Source organism: Agelaius phoeniceus, chromosome 1 (assembly GCF_051311805.1).
Source record: "Agelaius phoeniceus isolate bAgePho1 chromosome 1, bAgePho1.hap1, whole genome shotgun sequence".
Taxonomy (NCBI): domain Eukaryota; kingdom Metazoa; phylum Chordata; class Aves; order Passeriformes; family Icteridae; genus Agelaius; species Agelaius phoeniceus.
Genome location: NC_135265.1, coordinates 45,506,677 through 45,525,745, shown reverse-complemented (window position 1 = coordinate 45,525,745; position 19,069 = coordinate 45,506,677). Strand labels below are relative to the sequence as shown.

At 42.7% G+C, this 19,069-nt stretch overlaps 1 protein-coding gene across 6 annotated transcripts in view; it reads right to left on the bottom strand.

Annotated features, from left to right (window-relative positions):
• Positions 1-8,392: 8,392 nt before the first annotated feature.
• MYRIP (myosin VIIA and Rab interacting protein) overlaps positions 8,393-19,069 on the bottom strand; it is a 208,362-nt gene continuing 197,685 nt past the window's right edge. For 5 of the 6 annotated variants that reach the window (XM_077178005.1, XM_077177997.1, XM_054646900.2 and 2 more), the window contains 6 exons: positions 18,582-18,776; positions 14,652-14,813; positions 12,917-13,021; positions 12,760-12,820; positions 11,859-11,977; positions 8,393-11,188 (listed from right to left, as the gene is read on the bottom strand). In XM_077178005.1, the coding sequence (XP_077034120.1) occupies positions 11,156-11,188; positions 11,859-11,977; positions 12,760-12,820; positions 12,917-13,021; positions 14,652-14,813; positions 18,582-18,776 (675 nt within the window). In that variant the 3' untranslated portion in view covers positions 8,393-11,155. The remainder of the gene's footprint in view (positions 11,189-11,858; positions 11,978-12,759; positions 12,821-12,916; positions 13,022-14,651; positions 14,814-18,581; positions 18,777-19,069) is intronic. The other variant, XM_077178002.1, reaches the window with a different exon arrangement.

Here is a 19,069-nt window from a genome sequence, read left to right as displayed (position 1 = left end):
CTGAAGAAAAGAAACCTTTACTCCAGCAATTGCCTGCTAGAGATCATGAAAATATACTCACATTTTCTGATCAAAATGAATGTGAAAAGCAGTAAGGGAAAAGATCTACAATGAGAAGCTGTGAAGGGTTTTATTTACTAAGAAGATACCCTCTGCACACATGCACACAAAATTAGCATGGCAGAAGCACAGCCACTGCCTGGTTCTTAGACGCTGATTGATTTTTAGGTAGGGAGTGTTTGCAAGGTTCAAAGGGAACACGCTAAAAGGAGATTTCTGAGAAAAGCATGTATATCTATTATTGATTGTAATAGCTGTAGGAAGACCTTTTGTGCTACCATGGACTTGAAGTGCTCTTCATATTTTGAAGTTATGATCCTGAGTAGTCTGAGTAAACTCTTGAAAACTTGGATGAGGAAGACACTTCTTTTAGCTGCTGTTGGGTGGAAATTGGAGAATGAAAGAGTATTTCTCAGGTTTCTTTACAGTTTTCGTTCATACATGTACCCATAAACCAAACTATTCTACAGGAATGAAAAACCCCTGCAATTAGTGACTGTACTCTCCCAGTGGTACTTGGTGCTTGGATAGGGCAGGGCCAGGCAACATTTCACCATGCTTCCTCATAGAAGTACCTTACAAATTACCCATAGCAAATAAAATAATTTCATTTCATTTGAGAGGTGCCTACAGTGAAATAGCTTTATTTGTGCTTTGATGTTTTCCCCACTTGAAGGACTTTATAGAAAAACTCAACATATTTGCTACTGAACTTCATCTTCATCCTAGTGGGATTGCAGGATTTCCTATGCAGTCTTGGTTTATGGGTGGGGTCAGGCCTCAGAGCCCCCTTTCAAAGCACAGCCTTAAAATTGTTCCTTTGGGTACCTCACCAGGAGCAGAACATGAACATGGGTCTGTGAAGAGAGGCCTGTGGCTCCCAGTCAGCCCAGTTATGCTTCCCATCTCAGCCTCTCTGCAGGATGGTGCCCAAGGAGTGCAGCACTTGCCAGTTCAGCTGCTCTCCCCTGCAAACCTCCAGAGTAAACAAGGGTTTAGCTTCCAGAGCAGCAAGATCCCTAACAGCAAGGCCACCGTGACACATTAGTCAAGAGACAGGGTTAAAAATAACCACGCAGAAGAGACACCTATTGTGGAAATACAATATTGTTTGAGATGCTGGCCTCATGCACATGAAATTTTCTCTGCCACAAAACTAGTAAGGGCCTGCTTAAGCACTGAATCATTACTTATTTAATCAGCTAATTGTGTGCTGTGGTGCAGTGTGACTTAAAACTTACACAGCAGCAGGTTGATCCCAGCTGTGGGTTGGGGCTGAATGAAACAAGAGCTGCCATCAAGATCCTAAGCAAAAAGCAAAGATGGGACAACAGAAGAGGAACAAGGGCTGGGAAAGGAGTGTGTGGACTGACCGTCCCAGCTTGCTGGCTCTGATAGGTCCCCAGTGTCCATCTGTTCTTTCTCTCCACAACTCATCCTCAGCCACGAGTGTTTCCCCCTGCAGACATGCTCTTCAGACAGAGCATCTTGGCTGGGCAGCACAGAGAGCTCGACTCTCCTTTGCAGATATAGCTGCTCCCCTCTGTCTATGCCCCCCACCCCCCGGCTTAGGGGCATGGCAGCAGCCCCCTTCCCTCTGCTGTCTTCCTGGTGGTCCTGGGGGCTCAGTCATGTATCCTGCCATGCCCCCCCCCCCCCTTCAACATCCCCTGGCGCCGCCCTCAACCCCTGCTCCCTGCCCTGATCAATGGCTTTTTAATAGAGCCTCCGTTCTCCCTACCCCTCCTTTTGTAAATTTAAATCCTGCTCGCCGGTACTGCTGACGTCCTGCTGGCCCACCTCTTGACTCCCCCTCCCTGCTTCAAGTCCACTTCCCTCCAGTATAAAAGGCACATGCCCCCATCAGCTGCCCTGCTTCTGCTTGGAGCAGCGACTACCTGAGCAGCAGCTTCGGTGCACACAGGTGAGTGCCTTCTCCTGTCTGCTTCAGCGCTTGTCCAAGCTCTTTCTTGCTGAATTTCCTCTTTTTCCTTTTGGGCTTTAGCTTACCTGGGTTAACATACACAGCTGTGCCCTGTGCTCAGTAACTTTTGCCCAGTTTTTGTTAGCGCAGCGGCCCGTTCCGAGGCAGGGTGGCTGACCCCGCGGGCAGGCTGTGCCCTGCAGGCAGAGCGCGGGCGGGACCCACAGCACCGCCCTGCACCTCCCGGCCCATCGGCCCTGAACCAGCCCGCTCCGGGCCTGCGCTCACACGGGGTCTGATCCCTCGGGGTGCCTCCAGCGCTGCTTTCAGCAGGAACGATTTTCACATACGCATTGGAAGGGGTGTACACAGCTGCTGATCTCAACAAAGATGCTGGTTTAGGGTGTAAAGAGTTAATAGCATCTTGTCTTCCGAGGACAGCCGTGGTAGGGGTATACCTGATGGATCTGCAGCACAGCTTGAGTTTGGTATAAGAGCCTTGTGTGCCCAGAGGGAGAGCCAGGCTGATCTCCAATTCTTTGTGAAGCAGACCCATGGCAAGCTGTAATACTGCTGCTTCACTGTAGCTTCATTTATGGCTTTAATTTTCCCCTCTGATGTCGATGAAAGTTGCCAGACTTCCGTCACAGATGTTGCTCAGCCAAAGTTTAGAGACTCTGCTTGGGCACAAAGCAGAAGTGGCAAGTTGGTCAAATGGCTGTGGCACTGAATTTTGCTGAGCTTCAGGAGCAAAATTATTCCTGAAACTTTTAATTGTGTCAAGTTTGATTGCAACTAGTCAGTTTTAAAATTTTCATGATTATTTAATAGTTGAAAATGGAGGCACACAGCTTGACTGTGTGAGGTCTTGTTCTTTTTCAATTTTCCTTTTGCAAGAAAGCTGCAGTCTGAACCTGAGAAGATCACAGACCATCTCAGCCATACAACTCTTGAAAAGTCTGTGCATAGGTAACCAGGATTTTTGCTTAGTGACCAGATGGAACTGGGTGTTAGGAATGCTCAGGGTCAAGTTTGTAGCAGTACCTCAGCCTCTGTTTCTTCCCATATAAACAGTGGTGGGACAATTAAGTGTAGGAAAAATTAGGGAGGATTAGAGATGCTGAGTGCCCTGATTATTTAGGGTGGCATGTTACTTACTGAGGAGCAGTGAGAATTATGTGCTTCACAGAAACACTAGTCAGGAGAGGGGTATGAACAAAAAGTTCAATATATATCAGTGCTGTACAAAGTGGCTGCAGTGGCACAGGACCAGCTGGTGGGCACTGAAGCACAGCAGTGCTTGGGAAAAAGTGTGTGCTAAAAGCTTTTCCCTGTATTTTTGTCTTTCAACAACAATGAGCTCAAGGTAAGCTCTTCTTTCTGTAACTCTGTTCCCAAAAAAACCCAAGACACAAAACCAGGGAGCAAGTAATCAGGAAAACATGTCAGCAGCCCTGTAAACACACCACAGAGATGCCTCAAAACACCTTTTTGTCTCACTGAACCTGAGATTTTGCTAAAAATGAAGCAACAGGAGAGGTACCCCATCTGAAACTGAAGGCAGAATTCACCCCATGTGGGTGAATTCTGCACGCTAAGACAATTTAGTCCTGATTGTCATGAGATTGTTTCAAGTCAGAAAAAGTTAATATGCAGTTCTGAAATCATGAGTTAAAATCACTTTCCTCTAAGCTGCCTGGTAAGCCACTGTCAGTTTCACCCTTGATAAACCTTCACTGAATACTAGGGGTGAAAGAGATTTGATTGCATTTTAGTGAAAGACACAACCAACTTCTTGATGTGTTTTTGCTGTGTTGCCTGTTTGGTGTATTTGGGAGCATCTTGCATCAAAGATTTTCATTCCTGCTCTGCCTTTACTGAAAGCAGGCTAAGATTTTGGCAGCAACTGGGGAAAAATTCCACCTATACACGAAGAGAAGCTGCTGTGTAGGCACAGCTGAGAGGTTTTCCTACAGCCTCTGTGCCTGTATATCTACATCACATGATGCTGAAGCAAATAGGCTCCTGCTCTATAGGCAGAGGCTCCAGGATGTCAAATGCAGAGGCAGACCTTGCATGTCACAAGACAGACTGTCCTGGTGTGACAGCTGGGAGAGCTGCTATGAGGAAGCTTGTACAAAATGGCAGAGACAGTGGTAACCAGAGCCTGGCTCCCTCCCCTTCCTGGATGCAACTTTCCCAGCTCAGCACCTTCTGTTCTGCTCAGCCCATCCTATGGAAGCTAGGATGGATTTCTCATTCTGTTGCATCTGTGTGCATTTACAGGATTGGGACATCTACCAGTGGAAACTGTAACTGGAAATTGTAATTCTGCATGCTGGCAAAAAAGGGGGTAATGGCACAAGAGGAGCATTGCCATTCATACTGAAATGCATTTAGTTGTAAAAAGAGTGTGTAGAACACAAATGTTAGACACATTTTACGAGCAAAGAAAAGATGCTGGTGGTAGTGGTTAAAACATACTTTGGTGGCCAACGCCTGTGGTCATACAGAGAGCCATACAGAATCAGCAGTGAACTCAGGGCTGGGACTTGAGTGTCCTGTGAAGGCTTTCACTGCTGGAGAGGAAAACTCTCCAGTTCTTACCTTAGTAGATAGCCCACTTTATAGCCTTTGCCTTCAAACAGAAATGCCCAGGACATCTCCAGCATGAGTGTTCCACAAAACTTAGAGCCATGAAATGGCTCTGATAGATGGGAACATACTGTTAAATATGACACATTCCTTCACCTTGAGAGCTTTAACTCATATGTGTTCCCCATGTTCACTCTTCTCCTTACAGCCTTCCCACCACTGCTCCATCATGTGGCATCCAATCTCCTGGACACCACGTGCCCAGTGGTCACCAAACCACTTAAAGCTAGTCACTGTCTATGTCCTGATGCTCTTGGTGTCGCTCAGCTTTGCCTCGGGACAGAGCAGGTCATTTAAACACCAGATAGACAACAGAAGTAAGTATGAGTCTCACCTGACATGGTGACCCCACAGTCTGTGCTGCTCTGAGGGATCAGGGCTGGGCTGTCAGGCAAAGTTCAACAGCAAATCACACAGGTGTGTCCGTGGTGTCAGCTTGGTGTGAGGCCCTGTGCTTCCATTTGCGCTTGTCAGTGCATATACAGAACCTCATGTCCTTCTCACAGCCTTTAATTAGCCAAGGCAAATAGCATTATTTTTGATAACTATCAGAGAAGACAGTAATGTGCAAAGGATAGACAAGAAAATGTAAAGTGGTATACATCAAATATTTAAGCACCAAATTTTCAGCTGCGCTCTGTAGACCTACACAACCACTTCTATATAATAAAAAGAAAGCAATTGCCCAGAAGCTTAAGTTCACTTTACAGACATCTTCAGTTCTGTCTGGGACTGTGAATTTTCTGAAAGTCCAAATACAAGTGGTTGAAGTATCTGCATTCAGAGATGCTGTGAAGAATGAGAGTATCCAGGTCTGGGATGATACCATGTATCCCAAGTTTAAACTAGCACACAATCCAAAAGATCTTTGAGAAAATCACCAAGAAATCTCATCTTCCCCCGAGGAGTATAGGCTGATAATGGAAGGTGGAGTGGGAGAGGGGTTGTGGAGATTAAGTTGCGTGGGCTCAGTGCCACACCTCTCCCCATTAAAAAAATAGAGATGTTGGGAACCTCAGGTTTTAGGTACACAGGTGAAGTTTCTTGGATTTTGTTGAGTAGGAAGGCTAACAAAAGAAGGTTAAACATTGTGCTGAAAGACTTAAAAGATGTATTTACAGAGAAATTTAAAGGCAAGGTGAATTTTTTTCCTCTATTCGAGCATCAAAATCCACAGGGGAAATTCCTCCTGCCTTGACTGAGACTTTCATGTGATGGGGATGCTATATATACATAATGCACTTAAATTGCAATTTACTCCTGTTCCTGACAGTTGTCTGTCTCTGGAACAATTTGGGATTTCCTTAGGGTGGCATTATCTCCAGTGTGTTTTAGAATTTCCCTGCTGCTATATCTTTCAATATATAGTCTTTAATACTTTTAAAATACTCTTTTTAATATAGTCTTTTAATAGAACTACAAGCTTTTGCAGACCTGCCCCAAAACTGCGCTAGACTAGACAAAAATCAGTCATGTGTCAGAGCTTTAAAAGAAAAAAAATAGTCATCCATGAAAACAACTTCTTAAGTGAAAAAGAATTAACTTTTCATGCTTACCTCTCATGTAGGAACCCCCTCTGCAATCCACTGGATTTGTTAGCCTGTAGAAATAGTGTACCTGGTACCTACTGCAGAAAATTTGGATGGGCCCTTTGGCTCATGTTAGAAATGTGTGTTGCAGCCCAGATGGATAAAATAATTTTGCAACTGAATCCTCTTCCTTTGGGCTCTACACATGGAAAGTAACTCTCAAAGGCACCAGTAAGCTGTGTGTCTGGCTGTGGCCTTTCCCTTCTTTTTTTTCTCCTGGGTTCCAAGTAAGCTGTCTAACATCCTCGAGATGGTTGAAAAACACTGCCTCCAAGTGCAGTGCTATATCCTTACAGAATGCTTTGAATTCCAGGTCCTGAGATCGACCCTTTTTGGTATGTGGGCCGTGGTGTTCGCCCCATCGGTCGCTTTGGGAAGAGGCAGCTGAGAAGCAGCCGTGGCAGCCTGAGGCCTGTGAACAGACACCTGGATTTCATCTTGAATGCTTTGTGGGAGCAAAAAGCATTGGACACAGAGGACTGGTGATCTCTGTTCCCCAAGGTGGCAACCCAACCTCTGTTCTTTGAATTGTGTCCTCCCCTGCACCTCAGACCTACAGTTCTGCTTTTGCCTAGTAATCACACCCTGCTCTTCTTTCTGCTCCTTGTGCAAGTACCTTCAAAAAGAAACATGTTCAGGGTGCAGGTGAAAGACAATGCATGGACACCAGCACTGAGTGCCACCACTGCTTATAAAAATGTTTCTTCATTGTGCATCCCCAGCAATCTCCCGATCCTGTTCACTGTTAGGTTTATCCAAAACCCACACAGCTTTTGGGCTGGGATTAAACTCTGCAGTGTTAAATGTATCATGAAACCTTCCTGTCACATTTCAAAGCCAATGGCTGTTGATATATAAAAATAAAAAGCAATGGTTGGAAGAAAGAAAAAAGGCTCTTACCAGTTTTTAATGTACCTGCATTAATGGCATGAAATGCTGGTTCTCTGTGTGTAGCTTTTATAGAGATTGTTAACATCCACTCTTAAGAATCCTTCGCTGAAGTATACCCACTGGCCCTCCACAATTCTTCCTGTACTGCTGGAGAGATATATTAATGAACAAAGAGGAGCTACTATTGAAGATAAGTATTTTCTCCCTGCTGAAGAAAAAAAAAATGGCTAATTGAACTCCTTGGAGTAGTTTTGTGCCTTCTGCATATAATCATAAACCATAATCCAAAAGGAGCAAGGGCCTGAATGAACTGATTCCCTTTAAAACAATGTAATTATTTCCAAGTACATCGTCTGAGTCAGCTAAAGTCACTCTTTGAGGATCACAAGCCATGTACTATCTACTCCATTAGTCCACATCAATAAGGCTGGAGATGCAGCTCAATACCCCTATTTACTCATGTTAATATAACTTTGTTATATTACTTTTATAAGACGTGTTACTTAAAATGTGTTTCATCTTGATTAATAACTATTGGTAGGAATAATACAGTTTTATCTGTGGCTTATATCCAAAAAAGATAGTTTACAATTTAGGTAATATCTGATGGTTAAATCCAGGCCATGAATCATTCTGCAAAGGATAAAGTTGAATGGACTTCCACTTCTAGATGTGCTTTGTGAGAATTACTACTAAAACTGAATAATGGCTGAATTAACCATTGCAGACATTTTAACCCTTCTTTCTCTTTTTGCAAATGGCCTGTCAGGAAGGGATGGGTTTTTATTATAATAAGGGAGTTACTTTCATTTATAATACAACAAAGCTGCTGACCCAAAGTGTAACTTAAAACACACTAATTTTACTGAATGCTTTCACCGTGGAGAAGATATGCTGATAAATATTTTGATCCCTATTCATTGCAAGGAACTTTGGAAGTGCAAGACCAAGATTATCGGCAGGGTTCTTGCTCAGTTTTTGTAGCAATCCCAGAGAGACATCAAGAAATTCTGCCTGAGAAACTGCTTGAGATGGTATTTCAGCCAACAGACTTGATGGTTTGGAGAAGACTCACCAGCACATGTTCCTAGCAGGATTCCTCCCACCCCAGCCCTAGAGGAGGAGGTGTGAACCGAGCGTGTGCCCTTGCTCTCGGCAAAGCCCAGCACCCCTGTGGAGATGCCCGTGTCCCGGCTGTGACAGTGTAACGTGTGTGGCTGTGGGTTCTGCACGCTTCCAGGCCAAAGTGCACATAAATCCAAACAACAGAGAAGAAATTTTTGTTTTTCTTTATGAATCAAGTCGTTGAAAAGGCATTCTTTTCATAAATCGCTTTTACTCTTTTATAATTTCTCTTGACAATAATTCTTGGTGAGTATGCAGATAACAACAACAAGGCAAGCTTAATATTCACTCAGACTTAATCAAATAGGTCATATAGTCTTCATTTTACCCATTAAAATATTTTCATTTATAAAAATTAATCTAAATATAAATATTAACACTAAAGATTGAAATCACCTGATGACAAAATAATTCTTTGTGTGCTATAACATATGCTTTTATGATTTTTTTAAAACAGTAAATTATATTTTTGCACGTATTTGGCACGATAAACATTTGTAAAAATTCAAATGCTTAGAGCAGGTGGGATTTTTTTTTAATTTTTTTTTTTTGCAATGCCTACACAGTACACATTTGTTTGTCAAAGAAGACTGAATATTTTAACATTGTAACACGATAATAGTTGCTTTTCATGCCTCTTAAGGAAAACAACCTACTCCAAACTTTGTTGGCTTGTTTAAATCACACTAACAGAACAAAAGCCAGAGAGTTATTCTATTAAAATTAGTCATTTCTGTATTGATATTACATACACAATATTAGTTATTATTTATTAGACGAATATGCAGACCAACCACCATTAATGACATTTCATAACACGCATACCTGCATAAACCAGAACCTGGGAATGTATTGTATACATACACAAGAACAGTCAATGGAGGAGGAGACTGAAAAACAAAAAAATTACTAGGCATCCTACTCTGTTTAATTTCCTTTACTGGATTGCATATATAAATAAAATCTATTTGTTTTATATATATATTTATATATTAAACAGAGTGGGCCAAATTCTTCCCTCACATCTGTGCAAACCAATTTCAGAGAACTGGTATTGTGTGAGAGTAAAAGAAGGCTTAATTTCACCCAGAATGAAGACATTGGGTCAGATCTTGGGCAGATGAAAACTCCTTGAAGGAATGGAGTCACACTTATGTATTGTAAGTGGGAAGATGGTTGTATTTATTCCAAGAGATCCTCACATGCAGCTGGACATCAGAATACTGACAAGCTAGATGTCAAATGTGGATGGCAGATTTGCAACTGGCACTGTCTTTCCAATCAACCCATCCAGCCATTAGTTGTCTTCCCCACTCACCCCCCTATATCCAGCCTAGTCAGGAAATTTGCCCAGTTTTGCTGGTATTTGCCCAGCCACAGACATTTCATGGCCTGGTGTCCTAGGGAACTGCTTTCCTGCTGCATGGCAGGTAACATGTGGCACTCTGCTCGTGGGTGTTCACTGGGAGCCCAGGGAACGAAGGAACTCTCCTCCTTCCTGGCACCCACAGCTCCTGGGAGAGTTCACCACTCCTTAATGCTGAAGGGAACTTTACAGCCCATGCTTTCCTTCATAGCATATTTCACATCAACCCCATCTGCACTTGGGTACCTGCTGTGCAACTGGTGTGGAAGGTAAGGGATTCACTGGCTTATCACCTCCTCTGACTACCTTCTTTGTATTCTTCAGAGCAAAAAAATGCACAAATTGGCAATGTTCTCTCACAAAAGGGTGAGAGGGACACCCTGTAAGCAGCATCCTCCCTCCTGGGCATCTGCCAAAGGGCCTTCTAGTTTGACTCACCTGTTAAGGGTCTCAAGAAATGAAAGAAAGAATATTACTATTCACAATCCAATTAAGAGTGGTCCAGTAACAGTGGGGTCCACTGGCACCAGCAAAAGGCCCCAGCTACTCTCTGGTGGCTCCAGATTAGTACAGGAACTGATGTCTGGGCTACATTTGCCTCCTTCTCAGAAACACCAGTAAACATCAGAAAGGAATCTCTTGCAAGTTGCAGCCACCCCTCAACCACCAGTCAGCAGAGATCCCCAACACTTTCACCTCTTTTTTCTAATCTTAAAGGTTTTGACACAATTTATTCTGAACTGCAGCACAGTTGGCCACCACCAAGTAGACAATGCTGCCAAGAACAAGACATATGAAGGTGTTGGTTTCTTTAACAGTGTTCAGATGTTTCCAGACACTGGGATCCCAACTCAGCAGACATCTGCTCCACATGTGTGGCCACCAATTCCTGGTTCAGCATGACACCCCTGCTGCCTAGAGCAATATCCCTAGCTCTGGAGCTGGAACATTCAATCTGCAAGATGTACTCTCAGAGAACAGAGAATTCTTCCTCCTCCTACCAACCCTCCCAAGACTTCCACTGACTCCCTGGGAACAGAGTGAGGTACACAAATTCTCCTCTCCCTCTACGCAGCTGAAAAGCAGCACACACTGCAGAGTTGCTCTTATTGCTCGACAAGACAGATGCCCACATGAATAGTAAGAGGCCAGCAAATATGGATCACAGGTCTGCTTTGGCAGATTAATTGGCCTATAATTATGACTGATTGAGTGTACAAAAACATACTGCAGTTTAAAGACTACATACTTTAGTACAATCGATAGGGAGAAAAGTGCATCTTAAAATGTGGAGCCTTGCTTTTGAAACATAGCATCCTGTCTAGAGTCCTCTGAGAACTTTAAGGCAGAGTTTCCTGTAGCGGACCACAATGCTGAAGACTTGGACAGCTTTCTCAGTGAGGTATCCAAATGAAGCCCTATAACTGAGGCTCTGTGGGTTCTTGAGGGTCCATTTTCAGCTGGACATACACAATGGCTGTTAAGAAAAGGCACTCTAGTGTACAGCCTTAGGCAGTGTGTTATTGGCAGTAGGGAAGAGTAAGTTTAGTACATCACAGCAGATCCTATAGCAGGTTCCTAGAACAGAGAGGGACAGGAAGGAAAAAAACCATGAGTGAAGAACTAAACAAACCTGCTGAAGAACACAGCTGGGTCCTTTCCCTTTTCACACACCCATATATTTCCCACATGTCCTGTGGCAGACTGCTTTGGGACAGTCAGCTTTTTCCCTTATCCCTCTATGGCTGCTGCAGAAGAAATGACTGACAGCTGTCCTGGGAGTCCTGAGTGAAGCCTCTTTGTTCAAACCCTGCAGAGCCAATGTGTGACCTGTTTACCCCTTAAATTCAACTTAGATAACCTTTGAATATTTCTCAGCAATTAGTGAAATGCCAAGTTACAATGCACAGCTGGTTCTGTGAGGGTCTGATTCAGAAGTCTGAAATGCAGGGCATAACTAATTTATTTATTCTTTAAAAAATATGGGTAGCACGTTCCTGGAGACCTGGCAGCCAGGCTACATTATCACAAGCTGACATTCAGGAGCTCCTATTTAATAGTATATAGTCAGACATCTACCAGGACACTAGTCATATTTGTTCAAGAGTTGCCTCAGCAGTCTCTACTATTTTTTTCCTCAAACTATGAAGAGAAGATTTCTGAAGATACTGAAATACAGCTGCCTACACAGATACTGCTATCTCTCTATTTGACTGATCTTAACAGAGTTTTAAAAACATTTGTTTACCATTAAGTCCTTGGCAGTGCTTTTCCTTTCTTTAGTTCTTTGTGTTAGAGATCCTTGAAGCATGAAGTTTCTGTTAAACGTTCTGACAGTGGTAACTGGAGAGCCATCTATTTTTTCACCTGGGAAAAATACAAAAGGGGAGATTTTTCACATAAGAGATTGAAGCAGATATAAAAATACTTCTGAAGTGTCACAGCTTCCAGAGAGACAAAACTTCCCCTAAGATGTATGAGGAAAGTTGGATTTAATTTAAATTAAAACCAGCAGGCTGTGGTACTCCAGATAAATTAAAGTTTGAGGCCATGTCAATCAGTGGAATTACAAAAGAATAGTGCAGTGAACAAAACCCTAGAATTTTCAGAGATAATGCACTGCAGAGTTAAAAAAACCCCAAAAAACAGCCAAAATCCACAAAAAATCATGAAAGAAAAAAGTCACTTGATTTTATAAAGACATTTCACAGGCATCCTCTGACATACTAGGAATATTGCTGAGCCATTTCATACAGACTGAAATCAGCAAATACAGACTTTAAGGAAGTGGTGTGTTGTGGAGGGTGGCAGCCATGCTGTGTGGAGCCCAGCCATGCTGCAGCAGCAGCACCCCTCTTGCAGGCCAAGTATTCAGCATTCCTCATTAGCTTTTTCCAGCCTTCTGCCTCTGCTCTTGTTTACTTGACACTGTCACAACTTTCACTGAAGAGAAAGTGGTGATGCTTTTAAATGTGACAAAGGGGTATTTTATATAATTCAAGTACATGGAAAATGAGGAGGATGGGACAGTCTATTAGGCTTTCTCTGTTCATTTCATAACTTAAACTTATCCCTACTTTGCTGACCTCTACATTATATTGAATCTTACAAAGAGAGTCCCTCTCATTTACAGAACATTTTAGGCGCACCTTTTATTGGTGGAGCTGGAAGTTTTCTCCTCTGCTGTCTTGATGTGTCTATTGTATGCATCTGTAAACAACATACAGGCATTACTCAATTCCATTATAGAGAAAGAGGCAAGATTTCCCCAATGTATTTTTTGAATACTACATAATGTTCTGGCACCTGGTTTGTTTGCTTTTGATCCCGTTTCCTTGTCAGGCGAACACAGGGAGCCACGTTCAAGCCTGCAACAGTGAGAGCTGATATTCTGCTCTCAATATCTGAAATCTTCAAAGAAAATAAAAGAGAGAGACAGACAGATGGGGAGGGGGGAAAAGAAGTTTTAAAATTACTGTGGATGCCACTACTGAAATAATAACCCTCCCCCAGTAAAATCCTCTTTAATAAGAAAACATTAACAGATGGCTAACTTCTTCAGCAATTCTGACACTTTCCTGCATTCTTTAGTCCTGACATTAAAAGGGACATAATTTGTTAGTAAAGATGGAGTAAAAGAACAATCCAACCTACCTTGTGACTCCAAGGAAGAGGCATTTTACTCCTTTTGAGGAAAAAAAGAATGGAGGACAGAAAACCTGCATCTGCTATCTCCTGATTACCTTTAGCTGCATAATCCCAAATTCATTCAAGCTATGTTTTTAAAGGGCTACATTCAAACAGTGACTTTGTGGGACATATTTCCTAACTCAAAATTAATTTCATACATGTGCAAAGTACATCCTCTGTCACAAAATCTAAACACTTGATCTTAAATATTTAGAGTTCAAATGTATATGCATATTAAACACAAGCATGCATAAATGCAGGCATACACTATATAAAAAGACTGAATGGAAAACAAATTGCCAGGGAAAAGTAGTCTGATATTGAGAGTAGTGGAGACAAGTATTGACAAAAGAGAAAGACGCGTCAGAGAAGTCAGACATTTAACCCAACAGGTGATTCACAATGACACCAGAAGCCACAGTTGGCTTCACTCTGCAGAAGATCTTCCATTGGCCTCCTTGCATAGTTTAAGCCTCTCTCCTCCTCCCTCTCACCCCCATTAACAGATTTACCCTAAAATAATGACCAAAGCCAACAAAACACCACTGCCAGTTTGCCAAGCACTTCTGACATCAGAGACATGTCAGGCTCTCAGATATTTGCCCAGTCCTGAGTTGAGCATGCTTCCACTGAGTAAAATCACGAGGTACTTCCCGTTAAACCCTGACAGAGTCAGGTCAGGGCATCTTGCTGGGTACAGATTGGGCAGTGAGCTGCAAGCAGTGTCAGCCCTTTGAGGTCTGGCAGCATTATCTTGTTCAGCTTTTAGCACCAGATTGCAATGTATTCTGAGCCCCAGCCTTTCTGGATCCTGCTAGAGTGGTGCTAGATCACCGTGCACAAGAGTTCTTGCCTTTGGCTGGGATGTGTGCTGCTTAGCACCTAAATCCCATACAGGCATGCAAGCCCTAGGCTCTGTCCTTGGCTCAGCCTGTGGCTGCTGCTGGCCTTTGCTGGTAGAAAGCTGCCAACAGTGGCATCTTTTGGAAAGTGCTGATTAGACAAACTGCCACAGACTCTATGTGCTGTCTGACCGGGGCCATGCACATGACACACAGTGCACCATGGGAGCTGCCTGGCAGCAAGGAGCAGTCCAGCATTAATACTGCAGTAAGAGGCACTGCAGTGCCAAGTCCAAACCAAGCTGAGGGAAGAAACAAAGAAATACAGTACATCTGGCTGGGCTGAGTTACACAGCTCAGTTACACTCTGCTCAGCTTGTGATGCAGTCAGCATCCTTGGATCACCAGACTACGGCAGTACAAAAAGAATATTCAAAGTGCGTTCGCTGAGGTGGGTGTTAGGTAAAGCAGTGTGAAACCTGCAGGTCGAGAGGAGCTGCTGTCCTCACCTGAAGCTCTGCATGATGAACCTGGGCAGCTGCTGTGGCCACCTGATCCTCCAGATCAGCCAGCTCAGATTCCTCAGTAACGCTGTTGATCTTGCGTGCGGCGTCCTCCAGGTTGTTCAGCTGCCCCTCCAGCCCATACACCGTGCTGGCTGTCAGGTACACCTGCAGGGCCAAGGTGGGGACAGGTGTCAGTGACTCCTGGTTTGTGGGCATGCAGGTTTGAGCAGACTGCATTTTCCATCATGCCTGCAAGCTTCCCTGCTTGCTAGCCCACCAGGGAGATTTACCTGGCAAAGGAAAGTCATGGGGAAATAATCTGAAAAACACACATCCACAAAGAGAAGGGACAAACGAGGTAGATGAATTACAGATATCATAGGGGCTACAATGGTATTCCAAACTAGATTTGTTCCAGATTGATTAGTGAAGAAAAAAGTTGAAAAGTTTGCTTTTTTGTTATTGACATTCAATCGCATAATACCCTAAGTCTGCAAAGGGAAGTCAACAGATCACACCTCATATAAAGCTGTGTTTCTTTAACCCACTTGATGCCTTCTGGCACTAAAAACTGCATGAATAACTGTTCAGCAGCAAATAGTTATTAACTTCCTATGGAGTAAATGTGCTCATATGTATAACAATTTTCCATCCCATCCTGCTCTCAACCAAACAGGCAGCAGGCAAAACCTTCCCACCTCCTGGGCCTTTGAGTGAATCTGTGGAGGATCAACAGGCTTATTTGGGCCACATAAGAGAGAATTACTGACTTTATAATTCAGAGTTCTTCCCTAAAAATGAACAACTTACTATTTTGGCCCACCTCGGTGTCTATAATTACAGCTACAGGTTTCATTTCCCATTCAGGCCTTCAGAGCAGTAATTAATGATACACTGTGTTTTATTGTTTCTTTTATTTCACAAACCCCCTAAGGTACATGGAGGTCATTGGTTTATAGAAGAGGGTAATTTTCAAGCATTAGCTTTTGAGATCTGTGCTTAAAATTGTGCAGAACCACATGAAAATACTGCACTTTCTGCCCATTTACTCCTTTGCCAAGAGACTTGTTTCCATGAGGCTGGTAACAGCACAGTGGAAATGAAATATATATTCTGATTTCCCCCATTGCCATATTAGTAAAGACCAGCTTGTCACAAACCTAGGATGAATTAAACATGGCTGTGGCTGACTTCAGGGTTCAAAGGTCAAGCAAATTGGATCTGAAGGAGATCCTTGAGCCAATACCTTCATTTCATACATCTTCTACTCCAGTCATTATATCTGCCCACAATTCCTGGATCATTCAGTCCTTTGACATAAGAGATATTCAAATAATTTATGGCAATGCTGTGACTTTATGGATCAAAATGGTGGAGAATGACCAGATTGAAGTTTGTTTACTTTTAATTCCTTTTCTATTTCATTATTGTTTCTTAATTGCTTGAAACAGTTTTATTTTTTCTTTGTGTCAGTTGTAGATAGGTTTTTTTCATGCATGTGACTTTGCTAAGAAACAAAATCAGTACATCTGTACAAACTGCATCTTGTAAGAACACTTTCTAACTGCAGAAATGAAATCTCTGAAAAACATACCAAAAAGAAATAAGTGATCTGATGTAAAATTTTTGCTGAAGTACCTGGGGACACAGGCGGTCCATAAAGTTAACATGATGATTTAAATAGAAATGCTCCTGCTTTTGTGTGGTTTAATTATTCTTACTCTTCATTTAAATGATACATCTTTTAAGTATGACATACCTCAGCCAGTTCAGATTAAAGGACAGTTTTTTTAGATTTCCCTGTCACATCTAATAGCTTAAAGAAGAAAGAAATAGAACATTTTGAACAGCAGTATCTTTGGAAAGTTAAAGAAAAGATGCATTTTAAATGCTGTTGCAAAAATCTCTGCACAGTAAGATGTCATTTTCAAGAGGGGTTGAAAATCTAAAGAAAATGGGACTGATAGAAAAATGTGGGAAAGAAAGGTCATCAGTGTTTCTGTAACTCAATCACCCCCTACATTTGTGAAATATTAATGAACGTTTTCCAGCTGGAGCTAAAGAAAATATTTTTCTAAAGAATGTTCCCTTCACCTGGACAATTGTTACACTTCCAAACAGCAATGGTGTCCTTGCAGGTCTGCCCTAAATGATGCCCTAATTCATACATTCATATTTAGATTGTGGAGACTTATTTTACTGTCATTTGGGTATGCACAACTTCCACAAAACCCCAACCTTTTGCTGGTACAGATGGCCCTACATTCTCCACATTGTTGCATGCACAGTCTTCAAAAGGCTAGAGAGAGCAAAAATGAACAAAGTGTTTATAAACATCCAGATCCTCTTGCAGAAGATGCTGCAAAGAGGATGTGGTTCATGTAGATATGGCCGCAGCTGCAATGGGAAAAGTTATGGTTTCCTGGATTTCTAAAGGCTCTTTACCATGGAGTGTAATGGTGAAACCTTCAAACTGTGAAGTTTTTGTCATCTACTTCATGTCCTGTGTGGGACAGAGAAAGATGTTCTGTGGGGACACAGCAAGGCTGTGCTGGGTACCTTGTGAATTCTGCAGGGAACTGGGAGATGCTAAAGCAGAGATGCTGCAGTGAGGGCAAAGCCAAAGCAAGAAATGCTCTGCCTCTGTGTCCAGTGTCTGCTCAGTGAGAAATGTTTGGCCCAAATGAATCATTCGAGGCCACAGCACCACAGATGCCAAGGCTCCACATTGCTGGGAGGGATTATCAAAGTGCAATTGGGAAAAAAAACCATGCACCTTAGATAGTTTACAACACAGTTCTCCACAGGGAAAAAAAAAAAGAAAAAAAAAAAGTGGGAGCAGATTTCCCCAAACTGCCCTTTGTCCTGCAGAATTTCTTAGTTCTTCTGAAGATGTGGTCCAGCATGCACTTGGATTTTTAATCTATATTCACTCCCCTACCAGATGAATTCTGTGGTGTTTGGACCTTTAGGATACTTTACTATTTCATGAGAGAGAGTCTAGTGCCAGGACTGGCTTTTAGTGCCATAGAGTATCTTCCACCCAGTTCTTAGTCTGGGGCTGCTGTGGAAATGTGTTTCTGTGGAGGAAACTGATTTTATCCTCTAAGAGGAGATTCTGTCTGAAAATTTTCTTGGGGCTAAAGAAAACCAGGATTTATTTTCTTGAATTGAACAGGATGAGGTAACGGGACAGTGCAGATTCCTATGAGATTTTAAGAGTTCCTAATGAAGGGAAAGAGCACTTAAATGTGGGAAGAAGAGAAAGTTAAAAGTTTACCAACTCCATTAATTGGATTCACAAAAATTTCCAATGAGTAGTGACTTCCTTCTATGATTCAGCATTGTACTTTCCCCTGCAGGTGACAGGTATTCATGAAAAAGGATGGATGATTTGGATGTCACCAAACAAATGTTTGTTTAATTAAGATTCTCCAGCCTGCTCTTTCTAACAGTACAGGAGGCAGCTCCAGCCTCCTGGGTGCTCAGCACGGTGTGCTGGAGATCTAATGGGGAGGAAGAGCTTTTCCACTTCTCTGTGTGACTGTAGAAATAATGCTTTTTCCACCTGTCCTTGGAGTGATGAGGTGGTGCTGAGACTGGGAGATGTGTGGCTTCAGCCAGGTGTGGCATAGCCACACTGCCACAGAGCATGGAGGGCATAAATGAGCTTTTGAGATAGAGCTTCTAAACCCCAAAGCAACCAATTCCTCCTCCCCTCTATATTTAAAGTACATATTAAAAACCCCCCACTGACACAGTTAAGCAGTGTTGAAACACCAATTTTTTTCTATTTGTGTATTTGTTTAAAAACCCCAAATTAATTTTGAACATCCACTGATGCTGCCCCATGTGTTTTCCCCTTCCAGTTGGTGCACACAAACAGGTGCACTCACACACACGTGACTTTCACATACTGATTCGTCTCCTTACATTTTCTTCCAGCATGGTGAGCTGTTCATCAAGTCTGACAGGATCTGTGCCCAGCGGGAGGGCTCCTCTCCCTCTGTCCTGAACGTCATCTGGGAAGTCGCAGGGATCGGTGGATTCTGCTATCAGCTCTTCAGTGGCATTGATGACTTTCAGGACTTCTGTAGATATGTTGCAGAGAGAGACAGCAGAGTACTTCTATTTTGTTACAAGAACAGACAGAGAAAAAAACAGCATTAAGTTAGCAGAGAGGGGTAAGATATAAATCACCTACTACTAGCCACAGCTTTAGCCATGCTAAAACCATATCCATGGCTCTCTGCTGGAAACAGACACAAAAACCATGTAATGGAATTGGAATTGTTTTGCCTTTTCCTCTTTCCCTTGCTCACACACCACACTGCTACAGCATGCAAAGTAACATACACATGCAATTCTTCTACAACAGAATTCTACTGGAGGGATGATCCAAATCTTATCCCAAAGGAGCA